We start from the raw sequence: 21048 nt of genomic DNA on the forward strand, positions 1-21048 counted from the left end.
ATAGTTACTGACAACTCTCTGAACCTCAATTTCCTCACCTGTAGAAATATGATAATCATAACAAACCCAACTCACAGACTTGTTGAGAGGATCAGATGAGATAATGTACTTTGAAAACCATGATCCACCATGCAGATGTTATTTAACACCATTATTGTGAGCTCCTGTGAGCTGAGAAAAGCCTGCTTAGGACATCAAGAAGTTGGGGTGGACTCCAGCTTCAAGATGGCAGAAGAGTAAGATGTGGAGATCACCTTCCTCCCCACAAATACATCAAAAATACATCTACATGTGGAACAACTCCTACAGAACACCTACTGAACGCTGGCAGAAGACCTCAGACCTCCCAAAAGGCAAGAAACTCCCCACGTAACTGGGTAGGGTAAAAGAAAAAACAGAGACAAAAGAATAGGGACGGGACCTGCACCAGTGGGAGGTAACTGTGAAGGAGGAAAGGTTTCCACACACTAGGAGGCCCCTTGGCGGGCAGAGACTGCAAATGGCAGAGTGGGGAAGCTTCGGGGCCACCGAGGAGAGCGCAGCAACAGGGGTGCGGAGGGCAAAGCAGAGAGATTCCCGCACAGAGGATCAGTGCCGACCAGCACTCACCAGTCCGAGAGGCTTGTCTGCTCACCCACCGGGATGGGTGGGGCCTGGGAGCTGAGGCTCGGGCTTTAGTCGGATCCCAGAGAGAAGACTGGGGTTGGCTGCCTGAACACGGCCTGAGGGGGGTCTAGTGTGCCACAACTAGCTGGGAGGGAGTCTGGGAAAAAGTCTGGAGCTGGCGAAGAGGCAAGAGACTTTGTCTTGCCTCTCTGTTTCATGGTGCGCGAGGAGAGGGGATTCAGAGCACCGCGTTAAGGAGCTCCAGAGACAGGCGTGAGCTGCGCCTATCAGCACGGACCCCAGAGACAAAAGTGAGACGCAAAGGCTGCTGCTGCCGCCACCAAGAAGCCTGTGTGCAAGCACAGGTCACTATACACACCTCCCCTCTTGGGAGCCTTGCAGCCCGCCACTGCCAGGGTCCCAAGATCCAGGGACAACTTCCCCAGGAGAACACACGGCAGCCTCAGGCTGGTACAATGTCATGCTGGCCTCTGCTGCTGCAGGCTCGCCCCACATCTGTACCCCTCCCTCCCCCCGGTCTGAGTGAGCCAGAGCCCCTGAATCAGCTGCTTCTTTAACCCCATCCTGTCTGAGCAGGAACAGACGCCCTCAGGTGACCTACACGCAGAGGCGGGGCCAAATCCAAAGCTGAACCCCGGGAGCTGTGCAAACAAAGAAGAGAAAGGGAAATCTCTCCCAGCATCCTCAGGAGCAGCGGATTAAATCTCCACGATCAAATTGATGTACCCTGCATCTGTGGAATACCTGAATAGACAATGAATCATCCCAAATTGAGGAGGTGGACTTTGGGAGCAGCGATATTTTTTTTTTTCCCCTTTTTCTCTTTTTGTGAGTGTGTATGTATATGCTTGTGTGTGTGATTTTCTCTGTATAGCTTTCTTTTACCATTTGTACTATGGTTCTGTCAGTCCGTTTTTGTTTTTTGTTTTTTTTTAGTTTAGTTTTGTTTTCTTAGTATACTTTTTAGCACTTGTGATCATCGGTGGACTTGTCTGTTGGTTTGGCTGCTCTCTTCTTTCTTTTTTTTTTTTTTTTTTACTTAAAAAAATTTTTAATAGTTATTTTTTATTTTAATAACTATTTTATTTTATCTTCTACTTTGTTTCTTTTTTTTCCCCCTTTTATTCTGAGCCGTGTGGATGACAGGCTCTTGCTACTCCAGACAGGCATCAGAGCTGTGCCTCTGAGGTGGGAGAGCCAAGTTCAGGACACTGGTCCACAAGAGACCTCCCAGATGCAAGTAAAATCAAACAGCGAAAGCTCTCTCAGATATCTCCATCTCAATGCTAAGACCCAGCTCCACTCAACGACCAGCAAGCTACAGTGCTGGACACCCTGTGCCAAACAACTAGCAAGAGAGGAACACAACCCTATGCATTAGCAGAGAGGCTGCCTAAAATCATAATAAGGCCACAGACACCCAAAAAAACACCAGCAGATGTGGACCTGCCCACCAGAAAGACAAGATCCAGCCTCATCCACCAGAACAGAGGCACTAGTCCCCTCCACCAGGAAGCCTGCACAAGCCACTGAACCACTTAGCTTAGCTACTGGGGACAGACACCAAAAACAACACGAAATATGAACCTGCAGGCTACAAAAAGGAGACCCCAAACACAGTAAGTTAAGCAAAATGAGAAGACAGAGAAACACACAGCAGATGAAGGAGCAAGGCAAAAACACACCAGGCCTAACAAATGAAGAGGAACTAGGCAGTCTACCTGTAAAAGAATTCAGAATAATGATAGTAAACATGATCCAAAATCCTGGAAATAGAATGAAGAAAATACAAGAAACATTTAACAAGGACCTAGAAGAACTAAAGAGCAAACAAACAGTGATGAACAACACAATAAATGAAATTAAAAATTCTCTAGAGGGATCCATAGCAGAAAAACTGTGGCAGAAGAACGGATAAGTGACCTGGAAGATAAAATAGTGGAAATAACTACTGCAGAGCAGAATAAAGAAAAAAGAATGAAAAGAATTGAGGACAGTCTCAGAGATCTCTGGGACAACATTAAATGCAACAACATTCAAATTATAAGGGTCCCAGAAGAAGAAGAGAAAAAGAAAAGGATAAGAAAATACTTGAAGAGATTATAGTTAGAAACTTCCCTAATATGGGAAAGGAAATAGTTAATCAAATCCAGGAAGCACAGAGAGTCCCATACAGGATACATCCAAGGAGAAACACACCAAGACACATATTAACCAAACTATCAAAAATTAAATACAAAGAAAAAATATTAAAAGCAGCAAGGGAAAAATGACAAATAACGCACAAGGGAATCCCCATAAGGTTAACAGCTGATATTTCAGCAGAAATTCTGCAAGCCAGAGGGAGTGGCAGTACATATTTAAAGTGATGAAGGAGAAAAACCTACAGCCAAGATTACTCTACCCAGAAAGGATCTCATTCAGATTTGGTGGAGAAATTAAAACCTTTACAGACAAGCAAAAGCTAAGAGACAAGCAAAAGCTAAGAGAATTCAGCACCACCAAACCAGCTTTACAACGAATGCTAAAGGAACTTCTCTAGGCAGGAAACACAAGAGAAGGGAAAGACCTACAATAACAAACCTAAAACAATTAAGAAGATGGTAATAGGAACATACATATCGATAATTACCTTAAGTGTAAATGGATTAAATTCTCCTACCAAAAGACATAGACTGGCTGAATGGATACAAAAACAAGACCCATATATATGCTGTCTACAAGAGACCCATTTCAGACCTAGGGACACATACAGACTGAAAGTAAGAGGATGGAAAAACATATTCCATGCAAATGGAAATCAAAAGAAAGCTGGAGTAGCAATTCTTATGTCAGACAAAATAGACTTTAAAACAGAGACTATTACAAGAGACAAAGAAGGACACTACATAATAATCAAGGGATCAATCCAAGAGGAAGATATAACAATTGTAAATATTTAAGCACCCAACATAGGAGCACTTCAATACATAAGGCAAATACTAACAACCATAAAATGGGAAATCGACAGTAACACAATCATAGTAGGGGACTTTAACACCCCACTTTCACCAATGGACAGATCATCCAAGCTGAAAATAAATAAGGAAACACAAGCTTTAAATGATACATTAAACAAGATGGACTTAATTGATATTTATAGCACATTCCATCCAAAAAAAAACAGAATACACATTCTTCTCAAGTGCTCATGGAACATTCTCCAGGATAGATCATATCTTGGGTCACAAATCAAGCCCTGGTAAATTTAAGAAAATTGAAATCGTATCAAGTATCTTTTCCGACCACAATGCTATGAGACTAGATATCAATTACAGGAAAAAATCTGTAAAAAATATAAACACATGGAGGCTAAACAATACACTATTTAATAACAAAGAGATCACTGAAGAAATCAAAGAGGAAGTCAAAAAAATACCTAGAAACAAATGACAATGAAAACACGATACCCAAAACCTGTGGGATGCAGCAAAAGCAGTTCTAAGAGGGAAGTTTATAGCAATACAATCCTACCTTAAGAAACATCTCAAATAAACAACCTAACCTTACACCTAAAGCAATTAGAGAAAGAAGAACCCCAAAGTTAGCAGAAGGAAAGAAATCATAAATATCAGAAATAAATGAAAAATAAATGAAGGAAACGATAGCAAACATCAATAAAACTAAAAGCTGGTTCTTTGACAAGATAAACAAAATTGATAAACCATTAGCCATATTCATCAAGAAAAAAAGGGAGAAGACAAATCAATAGAATTAGAAATGAAAAAGGAGAAGTAACAACTGACACTGCCGACATACAAAGGATCATGAGAGATTACTATAAGCAACTCTATGCCAGTAAAATGGACAACCTGGAAGAAATGGACGAATTCTTAGAAATGCACAACCTTCTGAGACTGAACCAGGAAGAAATAGAAAATATGAACAGACCAATCAAAAGCACTGAAATTGAAACTGTGATTAAAAATCTTCCAACAAACAAAAGCCCAGGACCAGATGGCTTCACAGGGGAATTCTATCAAACATTTAGGGAAGAGCTAACACCTATCCTTCTCAAACTCTTCCAAAATATAGCAGAGGGAAAAACACTCCCAAACTCATTCTATGAGGCCACCATCACCCTGATACCAAAACCAGACAAAGATGTCACAAAGAAAGAAAACTACAGGCCAATATCACTGATGAACATAGATGCAAAAATCCTCAACAAAATACTAGCAAACAGAATCCAACAGCACATTAAAAGGATCATACACCATGATCAAGTGGGGTTTATCCCAGGAATGCAAGGATTCTTCATTATACGCAAATCAATCAATGTGATACACCATATTAACAATTTGAAGGAGAAAAACCATATGATCGTCTCAATAGATGCAGAGAAAGCTTCGGACAAAATTCAACACCCATTTATGATAAAAACCCTGCAGAAAGTAGGCATAGAGGGAACTTTCCTCAACATAATAAAGGCCATATATGACAAATCCACAGCCAGCATCATCCTCAATAGTGAAAAACTGAAACCATTTCCACTAAGATCAGGAACAAGACAAGGTTCCCCACTCTCACCACTGTTATTCAACATAGTTTTCGAGGTTTTAGCCACAGCAACCACAGAAGAAAAAGAAATAAAAGGAATCCAAATCAGAAAAGAAGAAGTAAAGCTGTCACTGTTTGCAGATGACATGATACTATACATAGGGAATCCTAAAGATGCTACCAGAAAAATACCAGCGCTAATCAATGAATTTGGTAAAGTAGCAGGATACAACGTTAATGCACAGAAATCTCTTGCATTCCTATACACTAATGATGAAAAATCTGAAAGTGAAATTAAGAAAACACTCCCATTTACCATTGCAACAAAAAGAATAAAATAACTAGGAATAAACCTACCTATGGAGACAAAAGACCTATATGCAGAAAATTATAAGACACTGATGAAAGAAATTAAAGATGATACAAATAGATGGAGAGATATACCATGTTCTTGGATTGGAAGAATCTGCATTGTGAAAATGCCTATACTACCCAAAGCAAACTACAGAGTTAATGCAATCCCTATCAAACTACCACTGGCATTTTTCACAGAACTAGAACAAAAAAATTCACAATTTTTATGGAAACACAAAAGACCCCGAATAAGCCAAAGCAATCTTGAGAAAGAAAAACGGAGCTGGAGGAATAAGGCTTCCTGACTTCAGACTATACTACAAAGCTACAGTAATCAAGACAGTATGGCTGGCACAGAAACAGAAATATAGATCAATGGAACAGGATAGAAAGTCCAGAGGTAAACCCACGCACATATGGTCACCTTATCTTTGATAAAGGAGGCAAGAATGTAGAGTGGAGAAGACAGCCTCTTCAATAAGTGGTGCTGGGAAACTGGACAGCTACATATAAAAGAATGAAATTAGAACACTTCCTAACACCACACACAAAAATAAACTCAAAATGGATTAAAGACCTAAATGTAAGGGCAGACACTATCAAACTCTTAGAGGAAAACATAGGCAGAACACTCTGTGACATAAATCACAGCAAGATCCTTTTTGCCCCATCTCCTAGAGAAATGGAAATAAAAACAAAAATGAACAAATGGGACCTAATGAAACTTAAAGCTTTTGCACAGCAAAGGAAACCATAAACAAGGCGAAAAGACAACCCTCAGAATGGGAGAAAATATTTGCAAATGAAGCAACTGACAAAGGATTAATCTCCAAAATGTACAAGCAGCTCATGCAGCTCAATATCAAAACAGCAAACAACCCAATCCAAAAATGGGCAGAAGACTTAAATAGACATTTCTCCAAAGAAGATATACAGATTGCCAACAAACACATGAAAGAATGCTCAACATCATTAATCATTAGAGAAATGCAAATCAAAACTTCAACGTGGTATCATCTCTCACCGGTCAGAATGGCCATCATCAAAAAATCTACAAACAATAAATGCTGGAGAGGGTGTGGAGAAAAGGGAACCCTCTTGCACTGTTGATGGTTATGTAAATTGATACAGCCACTATGGAGAACAGTTTGGAGATTCCTTGCAAAACTAAAAATAGAACTACCATATGACCCAGCAATCCCACTACTGGGCGTATACCCTGAGAAAACCATAATTCAAAAAGAGTCATGTACCAACATGTTCATTGCAGCTCTGTTTACAATAGCCAGGACACGGAAGCAACCTAACGGTCCATCAACAGATGAACGGATAAAGAAAATGTGGCACATATATACAATGGAATATTACTCAGCCATAAAAAGAAACGAAATTGAGTTATTTGTAGTGAGGTGGATGGATCTAGAGTCTGTCATACAGAGTGAAGTAAGTCGGAAAGAGAAAAACAAATACCGTATGTTAACACATATATATGGAATCTAAAAAAAAAAAAAATTGTCATGAGGAACCTAGGGAATAAAGACACAGACCTACTAGAGAATGGACTTGAGGATACGGGGAGGGGGAAGGGTAAGCTGGGACAAAGAGAGAGAGTGGCATGGACATATATACACTACCAAACGTAAAATAGCTAGTGGGAAGCAGCCGCATAGCACCGGGAGATCAGCTCGGTGCTTTGTGACCACCTAGAGGGGTGGGAGGGAGGGAGACGCAAGAGGGAAGAGATATGGGGACATATGCATATGTATAACTGATTCACTTTGTTATAAAGCAGAAACTAATACACCATTTTAAAGCAATTATACTCCAATAAAGATGTTAAAAAAAAAAAAAAGTTGGGGTGGAGAGAGTAGTTAATCGGCTCTCTTCACTTTCTTCCCTCCCATTTATTCACTGTTTTCTTTAAAATTCATTTTTATAATGATATAGTAATATATACAAAAGAATAATGTACTATATACATGTGTGTATTGTGAGTGTGTATGCAAAATAAAACAGATACTGATTCTCTACCACGAAGCTGAAAAAAGAGAATATTACCAATGCCTTTGAAGGCCTCATGTGTCGCACCCAGTCTTATTCCTACCTTCCTGCCCCAGAAAAGTGGGTAAACGGCAATTGTGAATTGTTTGTTCATCTTTCCCTTGCCTTTACTTGTGCTACACATGTGTATAACCTAAACAACGTATTGTACTGGATGATTTTATTTCTTATTTCTTTTTCCCTCTTGACTCAAGTATCTAGAGCTCTATGGTATCTTCCTGTGCCCTTGTACTATCGACTATTATTCTTTGTCACTGTTTCCCCTCCCCCATCCAATAAAACACATTACTTTTTTTTTTTTTTTAGCTGAGTGGGGTCTTAGTTGCCGCACGGGCTTTCTCTAGTTGCAGCAAGCGGGGGCTACTCTTTGTTAAGGTGCGCAGACTTCTCACTGCAGTGGCTTCTCTTGTTGCAGAGCACAGGCTCTAGGCGCACAGGCTTCAGTGGTTGTGGCACACAGGCTCAGTAGTTGTGGCTTGCGGGCTCTAGAGCACAGGCTCAGTATTTGTGGTGCACCGGCTTTGTTGCTCCGCGATATGTGGGATCTTCCCGGACCAGGGATCGAACCATGTTCCTTTCATTGGCAGGCGGATTCTTAACCCCTGCACCACCAGGGAAGTCCCAAAACACATTACTTCTGTCATTCAAAAGACATTGTAAAGAGAGACTTTAGGAGAGAGCCAGGCTTCAGGTTTACATGAGCAGGGAGTGGGTGTCAGTGGCCAGCGGGAGGGGGCCATCAGCTGCCAAAGTAAATGCAAGAATCCAAAAAAGGGAAGGGTCTTGTGTCAGGATAGTCACTCTGAGATCCCCATGGTGTCCTAGGTGGTCAGCTGACCATCTTAATGGAAAATCTTAATGCCTTAGTGGAAAAAAGACTAAGCATGTTAATCAAGGCAGGTTAGGATGTCATACTAAGGAGACTGGACTTTTCCTGCAGGCCTTTGGGAAGCAATTAAAATTCTGAAGAAGGAAGTAACTGCTTCAAGGCAGATGAGATGGGAGACAGGAAGGCCAGTGAGGAACACCTGTCCTGGGGCAGGCGTGCAGGGGTGGCTGGAGAGCTGCACAGGAGAGACACTGCAGACAGAGTTGAGCGAGACCAAGCAACTGCTTGGATGTGAGAGATGCTGGAGAAAGAGGAGTTGGTGATGGCTGAAATTTCGAGTGACCGGGGTGGAATAATGTTCGTTAACCAAAATAGGTGACAAAGAGGTAAATTTGAGAGCCACGCTAACTAGAGCAGCCCAAAATGCTAGTGGTCATTTCTGTGCCGTGGTCCAGAAAATAATGATTAATTCCAGCCTTTCTCTCAGAAGAGGAATCAGGGGTGGGCAAATCTATCAATACATTTCCTTCTTTGAAGCGTTGTGGGTTTACATGTTAAATGATAACTTTCGTTAAGTGATTCCAACTCTCTTAGAGTTACAACTTCCCTGACTTTCAGTTTCTCATACATAAAGTGAGGGACTGGAGTAAGATGGTCTCTAAGGCCCTTTCCATTTTTCTAATTGTACAACTCTCGGAACTTTGCCCAGAATAGTAAACAGTAGCAAAAGCAATTCATGAGCTTGAGAGTCAGAGAGAGTTAAATTCGAATGCCTGTTCCAGTGTGAACCTGTGGCCACCACCTTTGGCTGCCCTGCGTCTCCTCCTGAAACTCAGTGTGATAAAACCTCACAGGGCTGCTGTGAGTCTGCTTGTACGTGAAAATGCCCAACTCAGTGCCTGGCACAGTGTAGGTGCAGGGTAAAGATTGATTTCCTCCCTCCCTTCCTTCCTTCCTTCCTTCTTCCTCCCTTTGTTACCAAAGAGAGAGCATTAGTCTGGCTCCTCAACTGGTGCTGGGGGAAAACTTTCTCTGTAGGCTCTTCTGCAGTGCCCCAAAGCAGCTGTTGTACCAGAGAACTGCTTTTCACCAGAAATGTTCACTTATACCCCCAAACACGAGACCTTTGGCTTTAAGAGAAGCATGAGTGGCAAGGAGACCCCTGGCAGTGGGTCTGTAGTTGTTCTTCCAGCTGGACACAGTCCCACTCCAACATCACACCAGGAACTGTGTGTAAAGTGGTGAGAAGTCACCCCATCTTTCCTGCACAAATGAGCAACAAACACGTTCACTCGTTACCTGTAAGGGACATGGTGAATCAGATGGAGTATTTACAAGATACCTTACCTTTGCAATGCTGAGAGTTTAAACCAAGGCTCCCTCTAATAGTTAAAGGTCTAACTATTCAAGCATAACGACAGCCCGCAGCTCTGTAAGCCAGTTCCTGCCACACTGACCCCAGGCGTCGAGTTTACCAGGATTCTCAGCAGGAAGAGACAAGGAGTAGTCCCCCTCTCCTGCAGTGAACACTGGAATGTTACGTTTTCCTTGAAGTTAGTGCCCCTCTCCTGCAGATCTCAGCTGAGGAGAAAATGAAAAAGAAAAAGGTTGGGGTCTCCTGGCTTCTGAAATTTGAATGCCACTTGACCCTGACATGATGTTTGGTTTTCGGCTCCATTGCACAATTTTTTAAGATCAAGGAGCTCTGTACATCCTATTCCAACATTGTTCAGTGTTTCTATACTTTGGAATTTGTTTGTGGGGGGGGTGGGGGACAGGAATCCCTCTCAGTCCTTGAGGAAGTACCATTTAGAGACCTTACTGTTTCCTGAAGGAGAAGCCTTGAAGTGTGGAGTATAAATATTGCATTAACTCTGATGCAGAGTTCTACACTTATTAAGCCTTACATGTGAGAAAACAGACACATAGAAGCTAAAGTTCTGGTCCTGTTTCTCTCCCTTCATTTAGAAAAGATCAGTGAGGTCCTGCAGGTTTGCAGACACTCAGATGCATTCTAAACCTCTGTTCTCCAGCTCGCCCTATTCAGCAAGGCAGACCACAAAGCAAGCTGGGGAGGCAAATGAGCTTTATGCCTGGTTACTTTGCAAACTGGAGTATAATTGCATTAATTTTTCAGCAGGCAGTTGTTAAATACCTACAGTGTGCTAGGCAGTGTACACAGTGGGGATAAAAGATAAATGAGACAGTTCCTGGACTCTTGTTGATAGTAGGCTGCTACTAGTTTACAACCTAAGACTCTACTCCACAATTTGCCAATTGTTTTATATGCTGATGAATCCATCATATCTCCACCAGCACCGAACCCCAAGTCAAGTCTGAGGCTTTAAAGTTCCCAGAATGCCACCTAGACATTGGAAAAAAGGGAGAACAACAAAATCACAGAAGCTGACTCTGAAGAGCAGCCACCTCTGTAACGGAATACTTCAGAAGGGCTTTGATTTAAAAATGTCCTCTGCTCCTTTAAGAAGCTTCCCTGGTTCTAGCACTCTCTGCAAAATGGATGATTGATCACCAATGGAAACTTAATTACCAATTAATTGGTAACTATTGAACTGACAGTACATCTCAGTTATCTGCTACTCCTCAGAGCAATCTATAGCACTTTAGTGAAGAAAAGTTTCCAATTAAATAGTAAAATAGCACTCATAAATATATCAAAAAATGTCTAGAACTAGAACATCTTATTAAAAGTCATAGGTTTAGCATCTCTGAGACTCTCTGTTTCCTAACGTATCACCATTTAAAATAAAAAAGTAGCTGTTGCTGTATAAAACAGGATGTTAGGTGATATTTAACCATAAAAGTTAATACATGTAAGAACTTTGCATTCTATGTGACAGAAGTTTGACATTAAGGAGTAAGGTTATTTTACATAAGGATAACTAAATTTTTTATTTCAGTTTGTTCTTAAGCACTAAGTTGGTTTGAAATATGCTCTAACAACTTTCTGATTATTACAAATATAATAGGACAATAATAGAAAATCTCTAATCTTCAAATCATTTTCCTGGACTTGTAGCTACATACAAAGATGTGTAAAACTGAGCTGTTTCTCTCTTTCTTCAAGTTAGACTTTGTCTTCTTTATACACCTTCTTGCCCCCCATTATCTTCCCCAAAGTTACCAATTTGCAATGATCTTGTCAGGACAGTCGGGGTCAGTCACTCCATTTGTCCCTTATAAACTCATAAACTATCCCTATTCCTGAAAAAAAAAATAGCTTTAGTAATATTGTTTCATATCTTCACACTCATTCCCCATCTACCCATAATTGATTTACTTACTTGTTCATTTATTCAATTAGTATTTATTAAACATCTACTATGTGTGATATTTCATCTACTACTAGCAATACAGTGGTAAACAAGCAGGGTCCCTAAAGACAGGGAGCCACTTGGGAGAAGTCTCACATCACTCTTATATCACACAAGCGAATAGTAGTTGCAGCTATAATGAGTGCTATTTCACATAGTAAATGGTATTATGACAGTCTATAATAGAAGCATTTGACCTAGATATTGGGGTCAGGGCAGGCCTTCTGAGGAACTGATGACAAGCTGAGATCTGAAGGAGGCATTGGAGGTGGAAGGAGCATTCCAGGCAGAGGGAACAGCATGTGCAGAGGCCCTGTCATGGAGGACACATAGCTATTTAGAGAACTAAGAGAAGGCCAGCTCACTGGAGCATAGAGAGCAAGGAAGAACACAGCGCAGGGTGAGTCTGGAGAATTTGAGCAGGAACCAGATGATGCAGGATCCAATGGGGCATGTTAAAAGTTTTGTCCTTGATCCCGAAGAGCAGTGGGGAAATGTTCAGTGTTTTAAGCAGAGTGACATGATGAGATTTGTGGTTTAAAAAGAAAATTTGGCTGCAGTGTGGAGAATGGACCTAGAAAGAGATTAGATGAGATTGGACGGGGCAGGTCCAGTTAAGAAGCCATTGTCATAGTTCAGGAAAGGATGGAGGTGCCTTCGATGAAGGTTGCCGTGGTAGAGATAGAGAAAACTGTAGAGACCCAGGAGATATTTAGAAAGTGCAATTGATGGGAATTGGTGATGGACTGTGTATGGGGAGGAATGACGGATGACACTTAGATTTCCGACTTGTGCACCTGGAGAAATGGTGCAGCCATTTGCTGGGGTGCATTATATCACAAGGTCAGGCATGGGGGAAGATTGTGTTTTCTACTTTGGTCATGTTGAGCCTGAGGTCTTTGAGACATCTGAGTTCAGATTTCATAGGCAGTTTGATAAATGCAGTCAGCTCAGAGGAGCAAGTTAGCCTGGAGGTACAAATGTGAGTGTCAACTAAATAGAGTAAAACTGAGATATCCTGGGTGGGGAGTATGAAGAGTGAGTGAGCAGAGGGGCAGCCCTAGGATGGAGTCTTGAGAAACTCTAACATCGACAGGCAAGCATGGATGGTCCTGCAAAGGAGACAAATGTTACAATCTGAGCAGTAGTAGAAGGAAGACCAGCAGACTGAAGTGTCAAGGTGAAGGGAGGGATCCATAGTACTTAAATTGTCATGTATTAGTGAACAATATTCTTTAAATCCTTTCACTTAAAGTTAAAGCTAAAAGATAAATACCTGATTTAGTGGTAATTGCCTTTTAGTTAGCTGGTTAACAAAGCATTTGATGCACAACTTTTACATTTTTGGAGCCTTTCACCATAATGAGGACAAATACTCTGTGTTCTCTGTGCTGGGTTCTATTATAAGAGATTTCTGTAAACTAGCTCATTTAATCTTTACAACAGCTCTGTAAGGTAAGTGCATTTCTGTAATTCTCTCAATTTTACAAATGGAGGAACTATAACAGAGATAACATGAATTTCACAAACACAGGGAGGTTATAGAAATTACATACAACGAGTAACCATTAAGGACCAGGGTTTAATGCAGGCACCTAGGTCTGGAGTCTGCGCTCTGCCACTTCCCCATGAATTATCCGCACCACCCCACTGCACACAAATGCACACGTTTTAAAATACAATGTCCTAGTGTGATTCTGACATTTATGATTATTCGAGTTGATATTCATCTCATTGGACTTGCCTGCTAGAAGCATTACCTTCATGTCCAGGCCTGAAACATTCATAGTTTTGTTTTTCTTTTACTAGCATCAGCTAAGTTCCATTTTTATGTACGTACATATCAAACCATGATACAAACTGTGAGGGAAAGATTTGCCCCTGGTTTTAGAGTCTGTATATACACAGCAGCACCTACTGGTACTAGAGTCATTTAGGTCACTAGAATTGTTTCTGCCTCTCCGGGACTATTTGTCTATTTGCAAACTGTCTATTATCCTTGCCATTCCCTCCAAGCTCTAAAAAGACACACCAAAAAGGTTTCTTAATAGCTTGCTCACATCTGGACTCACATTAATTCTATGACCATATTTTATTCCAGACACTTTTGAGAAATTCATCAGGCTGCGAAGTGCGCAGTGATGAATACCGAACGGAGTTTACCACAGCTTTGCAGCGCGTTGACTTATTCATGGGCCAGTTCAACCAAGTCCTCTTAACATCTATATCCACCTTTATTAAAGGAGACCTCACCATCGCTAATCTTGGAACGTCAGAGGGTCGATTCATGCAGGTACATACTTTCTGAGAGTGGCTGTGTCTGTTTTATCCGGTGTTATGCAGTTAATTTCCTTCTCTTTTTACAGTAAGGTGTTTGCAAATACTGTAAGTGAGAATCACAGTGGAAGCTAGAGGCATAGACTGAAAGCAAAACAATGAAGCTTGGTCCACTTTTTATGAAATGTATGGCCTATTTTCCGTTGTTAAATTCTTAAAGCTTTCAGTTTAAATGTGGTTGCTTTAATTTTCTTGCCTGGAATGGTTTGGGGTTTTTTTTTCCATTCATGATTTCTATCACATGATTGGAAAATAAAATGAAACAATTAAAGCGCTTCCAGGCGATGTTTTCCTATTTCAAGGGAAGCTACGGATCAAAAGAGAGCTATTGTGTGAACCGTGCGTCTCCATGAGAAGAAACATTCACATCATTGAGAAATATTGGCAGGAGTTAGGAAGGGACGTTATCATCAAAATCCCATTGTAACTCCAGTTCTCCTGATTCTGCAAAATGATGGGGTCAGACACAAAAAAGTGCAAACACTGGGGAAAAAAGATCCGGATTTTGTTAAGAAATACCTTTAATGGATAGCAACAGTATTTCCATACAATAAAAGTTCACATTTCAGACTTGCAGTTATCGTGTCCCCTAGATACAAGAACCCTAGCACTTTGCAGAAATTAAAATGCTCTCGTGTTGGGTCTGTTTTGCTACTTTAATAGTTATTGGTAGTGCTTTCAACATGAGTTCATTAGTAGATTCTTGGTTAAGGCACAGTGACGATGGTATCTATTGGAAATGTTGACTTTCCACAAAGACTAGAAATTTCTTTTAAAGAAGGATGTTTATTTCATAATCATCTGACATAATTAACAGCCCAGTCCGGCAATGACTTTTAGTAAACGAATTGAGGACGATGATGTTTTCCTATGACTTGCCCATCTGTACATTCTCTATCTGTATTCTTTAACAAATATACACTGTCTTATAGCAGTCTGGGTACTGATCAAATGTTTTTCTTCTACTAGTGGGCATGGTGGAATTTTTTCAAAATCATGAAACGTGTAAATACAACTTTCCCACCTCAAAATGAATCATATATTGTAGATCCTGTTATCTAAATAATCCCACACTTGGTCTCCCCTCCTCCTATTGCTTCACAATTAACTACACTTTTGCTCCCACTCCCCCAGCCCAGTGTTCTTATTCACCCACTTCAGAACATTCAATGCTGTCCTTAACTCCTCAGAATGTGAAGGAGAGATGCCCAGTCTCCTCCCACACAGACAAGCACTCTAACATACTTGAAATATGATCGTACCTATTATCCTTGTAAAATGTGTTTGTTATGTGATGTTTATATGTGTTTTTAGTTCACGTTGATGTTATTCTGTAGAATTCCAAGAAAAATCTAAAGGAGGATGACTGAATTCCTCTATTGAATTCCTATTGTGTTCACTATGTTGATTTGCTTCCCTTTATCTTTTTTCTGCTTTTCTTTTTTTCTTAATTGTCTAATACCTCACCAATCCAGTTCCATATTAATAAACTTTCTACAGTCACTTTAGGTCTGACACTTTTTCACATCATAAGGTTCCTAGCCTATTTCCAGATTCTAAAGAATTCCATTTTTAGATAGATTGCTTTAATAGCTAAGTAAATTCTACTGTGTGACAGATTTCACAACCCAAGTGATATGTTATATACATCAGTCTCATTATAATAGAAATGCTTTAACATTTCTATTAAAAATGTAACAAATGTTTTATTCTTGTCTCCCAGCATTTTCATAAAAGAAGCCATAGTACACCTTTGCATCCATAACACCAAAGATGAAAATAAGTATATGAGTAGATATTTATTTTATGAAAAGCACTGATATCCTTGATTTGTTTTTTAAACCAGGTGGCTCTTAATTCATCAAATATGTATCAAGAAGGTACTAACTTTGCTTTACTAGGCAAGTAAGTGCAGCAAAGGAAGCAGTGACACAGAACCTGCCTCTGAGGAACTGAAATTTCAGTAGGGGAAATAAAAACATGTATCTGACACGAAGAGTAGAGAAAACAAAGACATAAAAAACACAGGGCTACTGAAACCCACAAAGAGAGGATCTCTTTCTCTGACACTTGCCCAGAAGAATTCCATTTAGTAAAATTTTATGTAAATAAACCTCAACCATTTAAAGGATAAAAGAGTCAACATCACTGAAACCCAGTTTGTTTACAGCAAATAAAGTGGAGGCGGAGTCAGAAGTGCAGCAGAAATTTGGGGACCATCCAGCTTAATCTATCCAAGCGGTAACCTGCCAAGTTCTGTAAATGTTTTGACTGCACTGAAGTGCTGAATCTGTGGCCAAGCCTAAGTTTCTACAACCCATGTTTTAATAATACTATGAAGTTTCTGTTACAATATAGAAGGGACATAATTTTCCCAAAGACAGCTGCCATACATGAAAAGGAATAGAAAAATGATTTTACTTCCTTCCTACCCTGAAGCCTAAAGGCAAAGTTGCTTTGCAAATGTTTTCTCCCAAGAGTTTGCAGCTGTTTCTGCCTTTCCTATTGTGCTTATGTTCAACTCTGACTGGGAATACAAGCTTCAGCCCCAGCTGTCGGGTGCAAAGTGAATCAGGTATTTCACAGTGGTTATTTGATTAGAAAGAATTATATTGTTTAGCTAACAATATTATACGTATGGAAGAGAAGACATTTTTGACATGTTTTTAACATTTAAACGTGTAACTTACACAGGTGCAGCTATGTCTAAATATACTAATGTGTACATACATTCAAGTCTATCTGTAGAGCTATGTCAGTGTAGATATAGATTTCAAAAACAGTTTTTATTTGTGTGATCACTCTGGGATGCTCTGAAGTAAAATAATATGATAAGCAATGTTTGAGATAGTATAAGTAAACAGTAAGAACACGCCTTCTTACGAATTTTGGAGGCAGAGCGGATGTAGAAAAGAACAAGGCTGGGGAACATGAGCACAGTGTGCAGGGCTACATGGGAGAGGGAAGCAGGATACTCATGAAGATCACAGGACTAATCACAGGGATTGCCCACATCTCCCCTTCTGAGCTCCTCATCTAATCTACATCCAAAAACAATGCTTGCTTGATTTTTTTTTTACAGCACTTATATAAGGCCTTTAATCTCTAGATGCAAGCATCGTTATTAAAATATTTGTGCATGACTGTCAGGCCAGGGAGAGCAAGTGGATGGGGGTGGGGTGGGAGTGGGGAGGCACTTTCAAGACTTGTTGCAAGTTCAGCTCCACATTCACTGGGCAGCTACCTTGTCTATATACAGTGGCCACTGCCTGAGCACTGTCACAGATTTCATTAGGTTCTTTGGCATTATCCTTGCTCTTCTCCCATCACCCTTTCCCCTCTCCCCAATTCCTTGATGCTGTTACCACCCATAACCCCTTTTCTCTTGTGCCTCTTAACTGGACTAGTTGGTCTTAAGCAAGAAACTTCAAGAGGTAGGGACCACCTAAAAAGACATCGTTAGCTCATGATCATTACTTATGACCATCACTTAAAGGATTATGTTAGTAATCAGTGAACTTGACAATAATTACTCACTTCTAGTAAGAAGAATCGATTCATCTATTGACCTCCTGTCTCTAAATTTCTTCAGTTCCTGTGCTGCCATCATGGCATGTCAGTGCTTTGTGCTCGAAGCCTGCAGCATACATTTCATTTGGGATTACTGCTATTTTAGACTATGTAGACACAGATCATCAACTCATCAGTGCTGTGAGCAGCCTGCAGAGACACAGCCAAACAAAGCTTGAACTTGAACATTCCTTTTCAGCGATTGCTAACTTACCCATCTCCTTTATAAAATGCTCAGATAAAAATATCATCTGCCTGTTTTTAAGGTGCACATCATTGATTTAGTTACATCTCTAAAGAATGGTAGCTTTGCTATATTTCTTTAGAGGAAAATATACTTCATGGGTTCTGAAATTTCTTTTGGGAGAAAAAGTACCTGTTGTAAATAATAATTTCAGAGTTATGTCCATAACAAAAAATTAAGCCCAGCTCGTATATAGTCTCCTAAAATGAATTCATGGTCTTGAAATATATATATCTTATAAACTCTTATAGCATAGAAACTTAAAACACCATACATATTTGAAACCATGGGAAAGTGCTAACCTTTTGTTTGTTTTGGGTTTTTTGGTAGCAGGGAATAACTGGAATTTCTTGTTTGGGTGCTTATTTGAAAAAATGGAGAGACATTTTAAAACAGAAAATATATTTATCAGTAGTTTTTTCAAAATTCAGATAGATATACACTATATATATATATTGGCGAATCCCACAATCATTGTATTTGGAATACTGATTTGAAAGTATTGGACTTTTTTTAATTTTTACATATTTACTAGCTTATTTGGTTTTTAGATGCTTGAAATTTTTTACAAAGTTCTCAGTTTGGTATTGACTCATTTTGACTCACTCTGACTCATTTCAAAAAGTTGAAACACACATACACATCGGTATTATAATCATTAAAAAAATTGTTTTACTTTTTGTACCTACCCTGGCCTTTATAGTGTCAGGTTGGTATAGAAGCTCTTGTGCCCACTTACCAAAAAAAGAGTGAAAGAACAGAGCAAAGTTTCATTTAATTCAACTTTTGCCACCTGGTACTTTGTTTTACTACTTCTAATTTTGAGTTGTCAGCACCAATCAGCAATTTCCACTTCTTATGTTTCATTTTTTTAATTCCAGAAAATTAGATGTTTACCTTGGTTGAAACAAAACTCTTTATATCTGATTTCTTTCTAAACAAATACCGATTTCTCACACATACTTAAGATATACACCTATAGCTGGTGTTTTAGTCAGTTCGGGCTGTTGTAGCAAATTACCATAGACTAGGTGGCTTAAAAAAACAAACATTTATTTCTCACAGTTCTGGAGGCTGAGAACTCCAAGATCAAGGTGCCAGCAGATCTGGAGTCTAATGAGGGCCTGCTTCCGGGTCCACAGATTGCCATCTTCTCACTGTGTCCTCACGTGGTGGAAAGAGGGCACGAGAACTCTCTGGGGTCCCATTTATAGGGCACTTACCTCATTCAGGAGAGCTTCACCCTCATGACCTAAGCAGCATCCAAAGGCCTCATCTCTTCACACCATCACACTGAGGATTAGGATTTCAACATATGAACTTGGGGTGGGGGGGGACACAAATATTCAGTACATTGCAAAAGGCATCAGAAACCATACCTTGAAAATGCAAACCAAACTCTTGAAGGTTATCTAAATGTCTGAAGCATTAAAAAAAACCCATCCCTTCATCAAGGCTTAAGTAGGCTTATTATTTCAGTCTATTCATATGTTTAAGCAATAGATATGCCTTTTGGACCTACTATGTGCCAGATCTGTACTAGAAACTAGAGAGAAAGCAGACTCATTTCCTGGATCTGTAAGTTCACATCCAGTTATAACCCAGTTTGTTTATTAATGGTGTCATCTCCTTCACTTACATTTTTTTTTCTCTCTCTCAATTCACTGGGGAATGTGCTGCATCTCCCACTCTGCTTCTCCTAGTGAGAATCCATTTTTGTTTCTTCTACCCCTCCCCCACCTCCAGCCTCTCTAGATCTCTGTTTTACAAAAGTCCAGTCTGACCATGAGGTATGTTCTTCAGAGAACTGGTTGGGAGGCTGAGCAGGTGATGCCCAAGTGTCAGTCTCAGGCAGGAGGAATGGATGGAAGGCTGTGAACCTTCAGAAGTAAACTTGTCTTTTACTTAATTTAAGGAAACATTTTGCAGATAAATACAAACCAAAACCACAATGAAGTACCACTTCACACCTACTAGGATGGCTATAATCAAGAAAACAGAAAATAACAAATGTCAGTAAGGATGTGAAGAAATTGGAACACTCATACATTGCTGGTGGGAATGTAGAATTATGCATCCCATATGGAAAATGGTCTGGCAGTTCCTCAAAAGGTTAAACATAGAGTTACCATTAAGACCCAACAATTCCACTCCTAGGTATATATCCAACAGAAGTGAAAATATATATTCTCACCAAAAGTTAGACTTGGATGTTCCTAGCAGCATTATTCACAGTAGCCAAAAAGTAGAAACAACCCAATGTCCATCAACTGATAAATGGATAAATAAAATATAGTATATTCATACAAAGGAATATTATTTGGCAATAAAAAGGAATGACGTACTGATACATACTCCAACATGGATGAACCTTGAAAACATTAAGTGAAAGAAGCCAGTTACAAAAGACCACATATTGTAGGATTCCATTTACATGAAATGTCCAGAATAGGAAAATCTGGGGAGATAGAAAGTAGACTAGTGGTTGCCAGGAACTGGAGGGTATGACGGGCTAGGGTGGATGATGGCTAAGGGGTGTGGGGTTTCTGAGGTAATGAAAATATTCCTAAATTAGTTGTGAAGATGGTTGCACAAATCTGTGAATATGCTAAAAACCACTGAATTGTCTACTTTAAAAAAATGAGGAGAAAAACCATGCATCTCACGTTATGTGAGAAACAATATCTCATGTTAAATTGTATTCATCCTTCCTAAAGAAAATTAAATTCTAAAACAGTTTAATCAAAAGTAGAACTCTGGGGCTTCCCTGGTGGCGCAGTGGTTGAGTGTCCACCTGCCGATGCAGGGGACACGGGTTGGTGCCCCGGTCTGGGAAGATCCCACATGCCACGGAGCAGCTGGGCCCGTGAGCCAGGGCCGCTGAGCCTGCGCGTCCGGAGCCTGTGCTCCGCAACGGGAGAGGCTACAACAGTGAGAGGCCCGTGTAATGCAAAAAAAAAAATAGAACTCTGTCTGTGGGGTGAAGAGGTCTGGCCTTTATGTATTTATAGATATATTACATAGAATTACTTTGTTCAGGGTCATGAATTTAGGGCCCTAGCCACAAGGTTTTATTTTATTTTTACATATATTTCTTCCCCTGTCCTCCCCCAGGTAATTTGAGATCATAGCCACCACAGTCAAGTAAATTC

General features: G+C 40.1%; 1 protein-coding gene across 4 annotated transcripts in view; it reads left to right on the plus strand.

Annotated features, from left to right (window-relative positions):
• Window positions 1–21048, plus strand: part of MET (MET proto-oncogene, receptor tyrosine kinase) — a 128099-nt gene that overhangs the window by 55899 nt on the left and 51152 nt on the right. For 3 of the 4 annotated variants that reach the window (XM_082845889.1, XM_082845890.1, XM_082845892.1), the window contains exon 3: window positions 13847–14038. The exons of the other annotated variant lie outside the window; for it this stretch is intronic. In XM_082845889.1, the coding sequence (XP_082702015.1) occupies window positions 13847–14038 (192 nt within the window). The remainder of the gene's footprint in view (window positions 1–13846; window positions 14039–21048) is intronic. 4 annotated transcript variants of the gene reach the window in all.

Source organism: Leucopleurus acutus (genome assembly GCF_964270905.1).
Source record: "Leucopleurus acutus genome assembly, chromosome: 9".
NCBI classification, from domain to species: domain Eukaryota; kingdom Metazoa; phylum Chordata; class Mammalia; order Artiodactyla; family Delphinidae; genus Leucopleurus; species Leucopleurus acutus.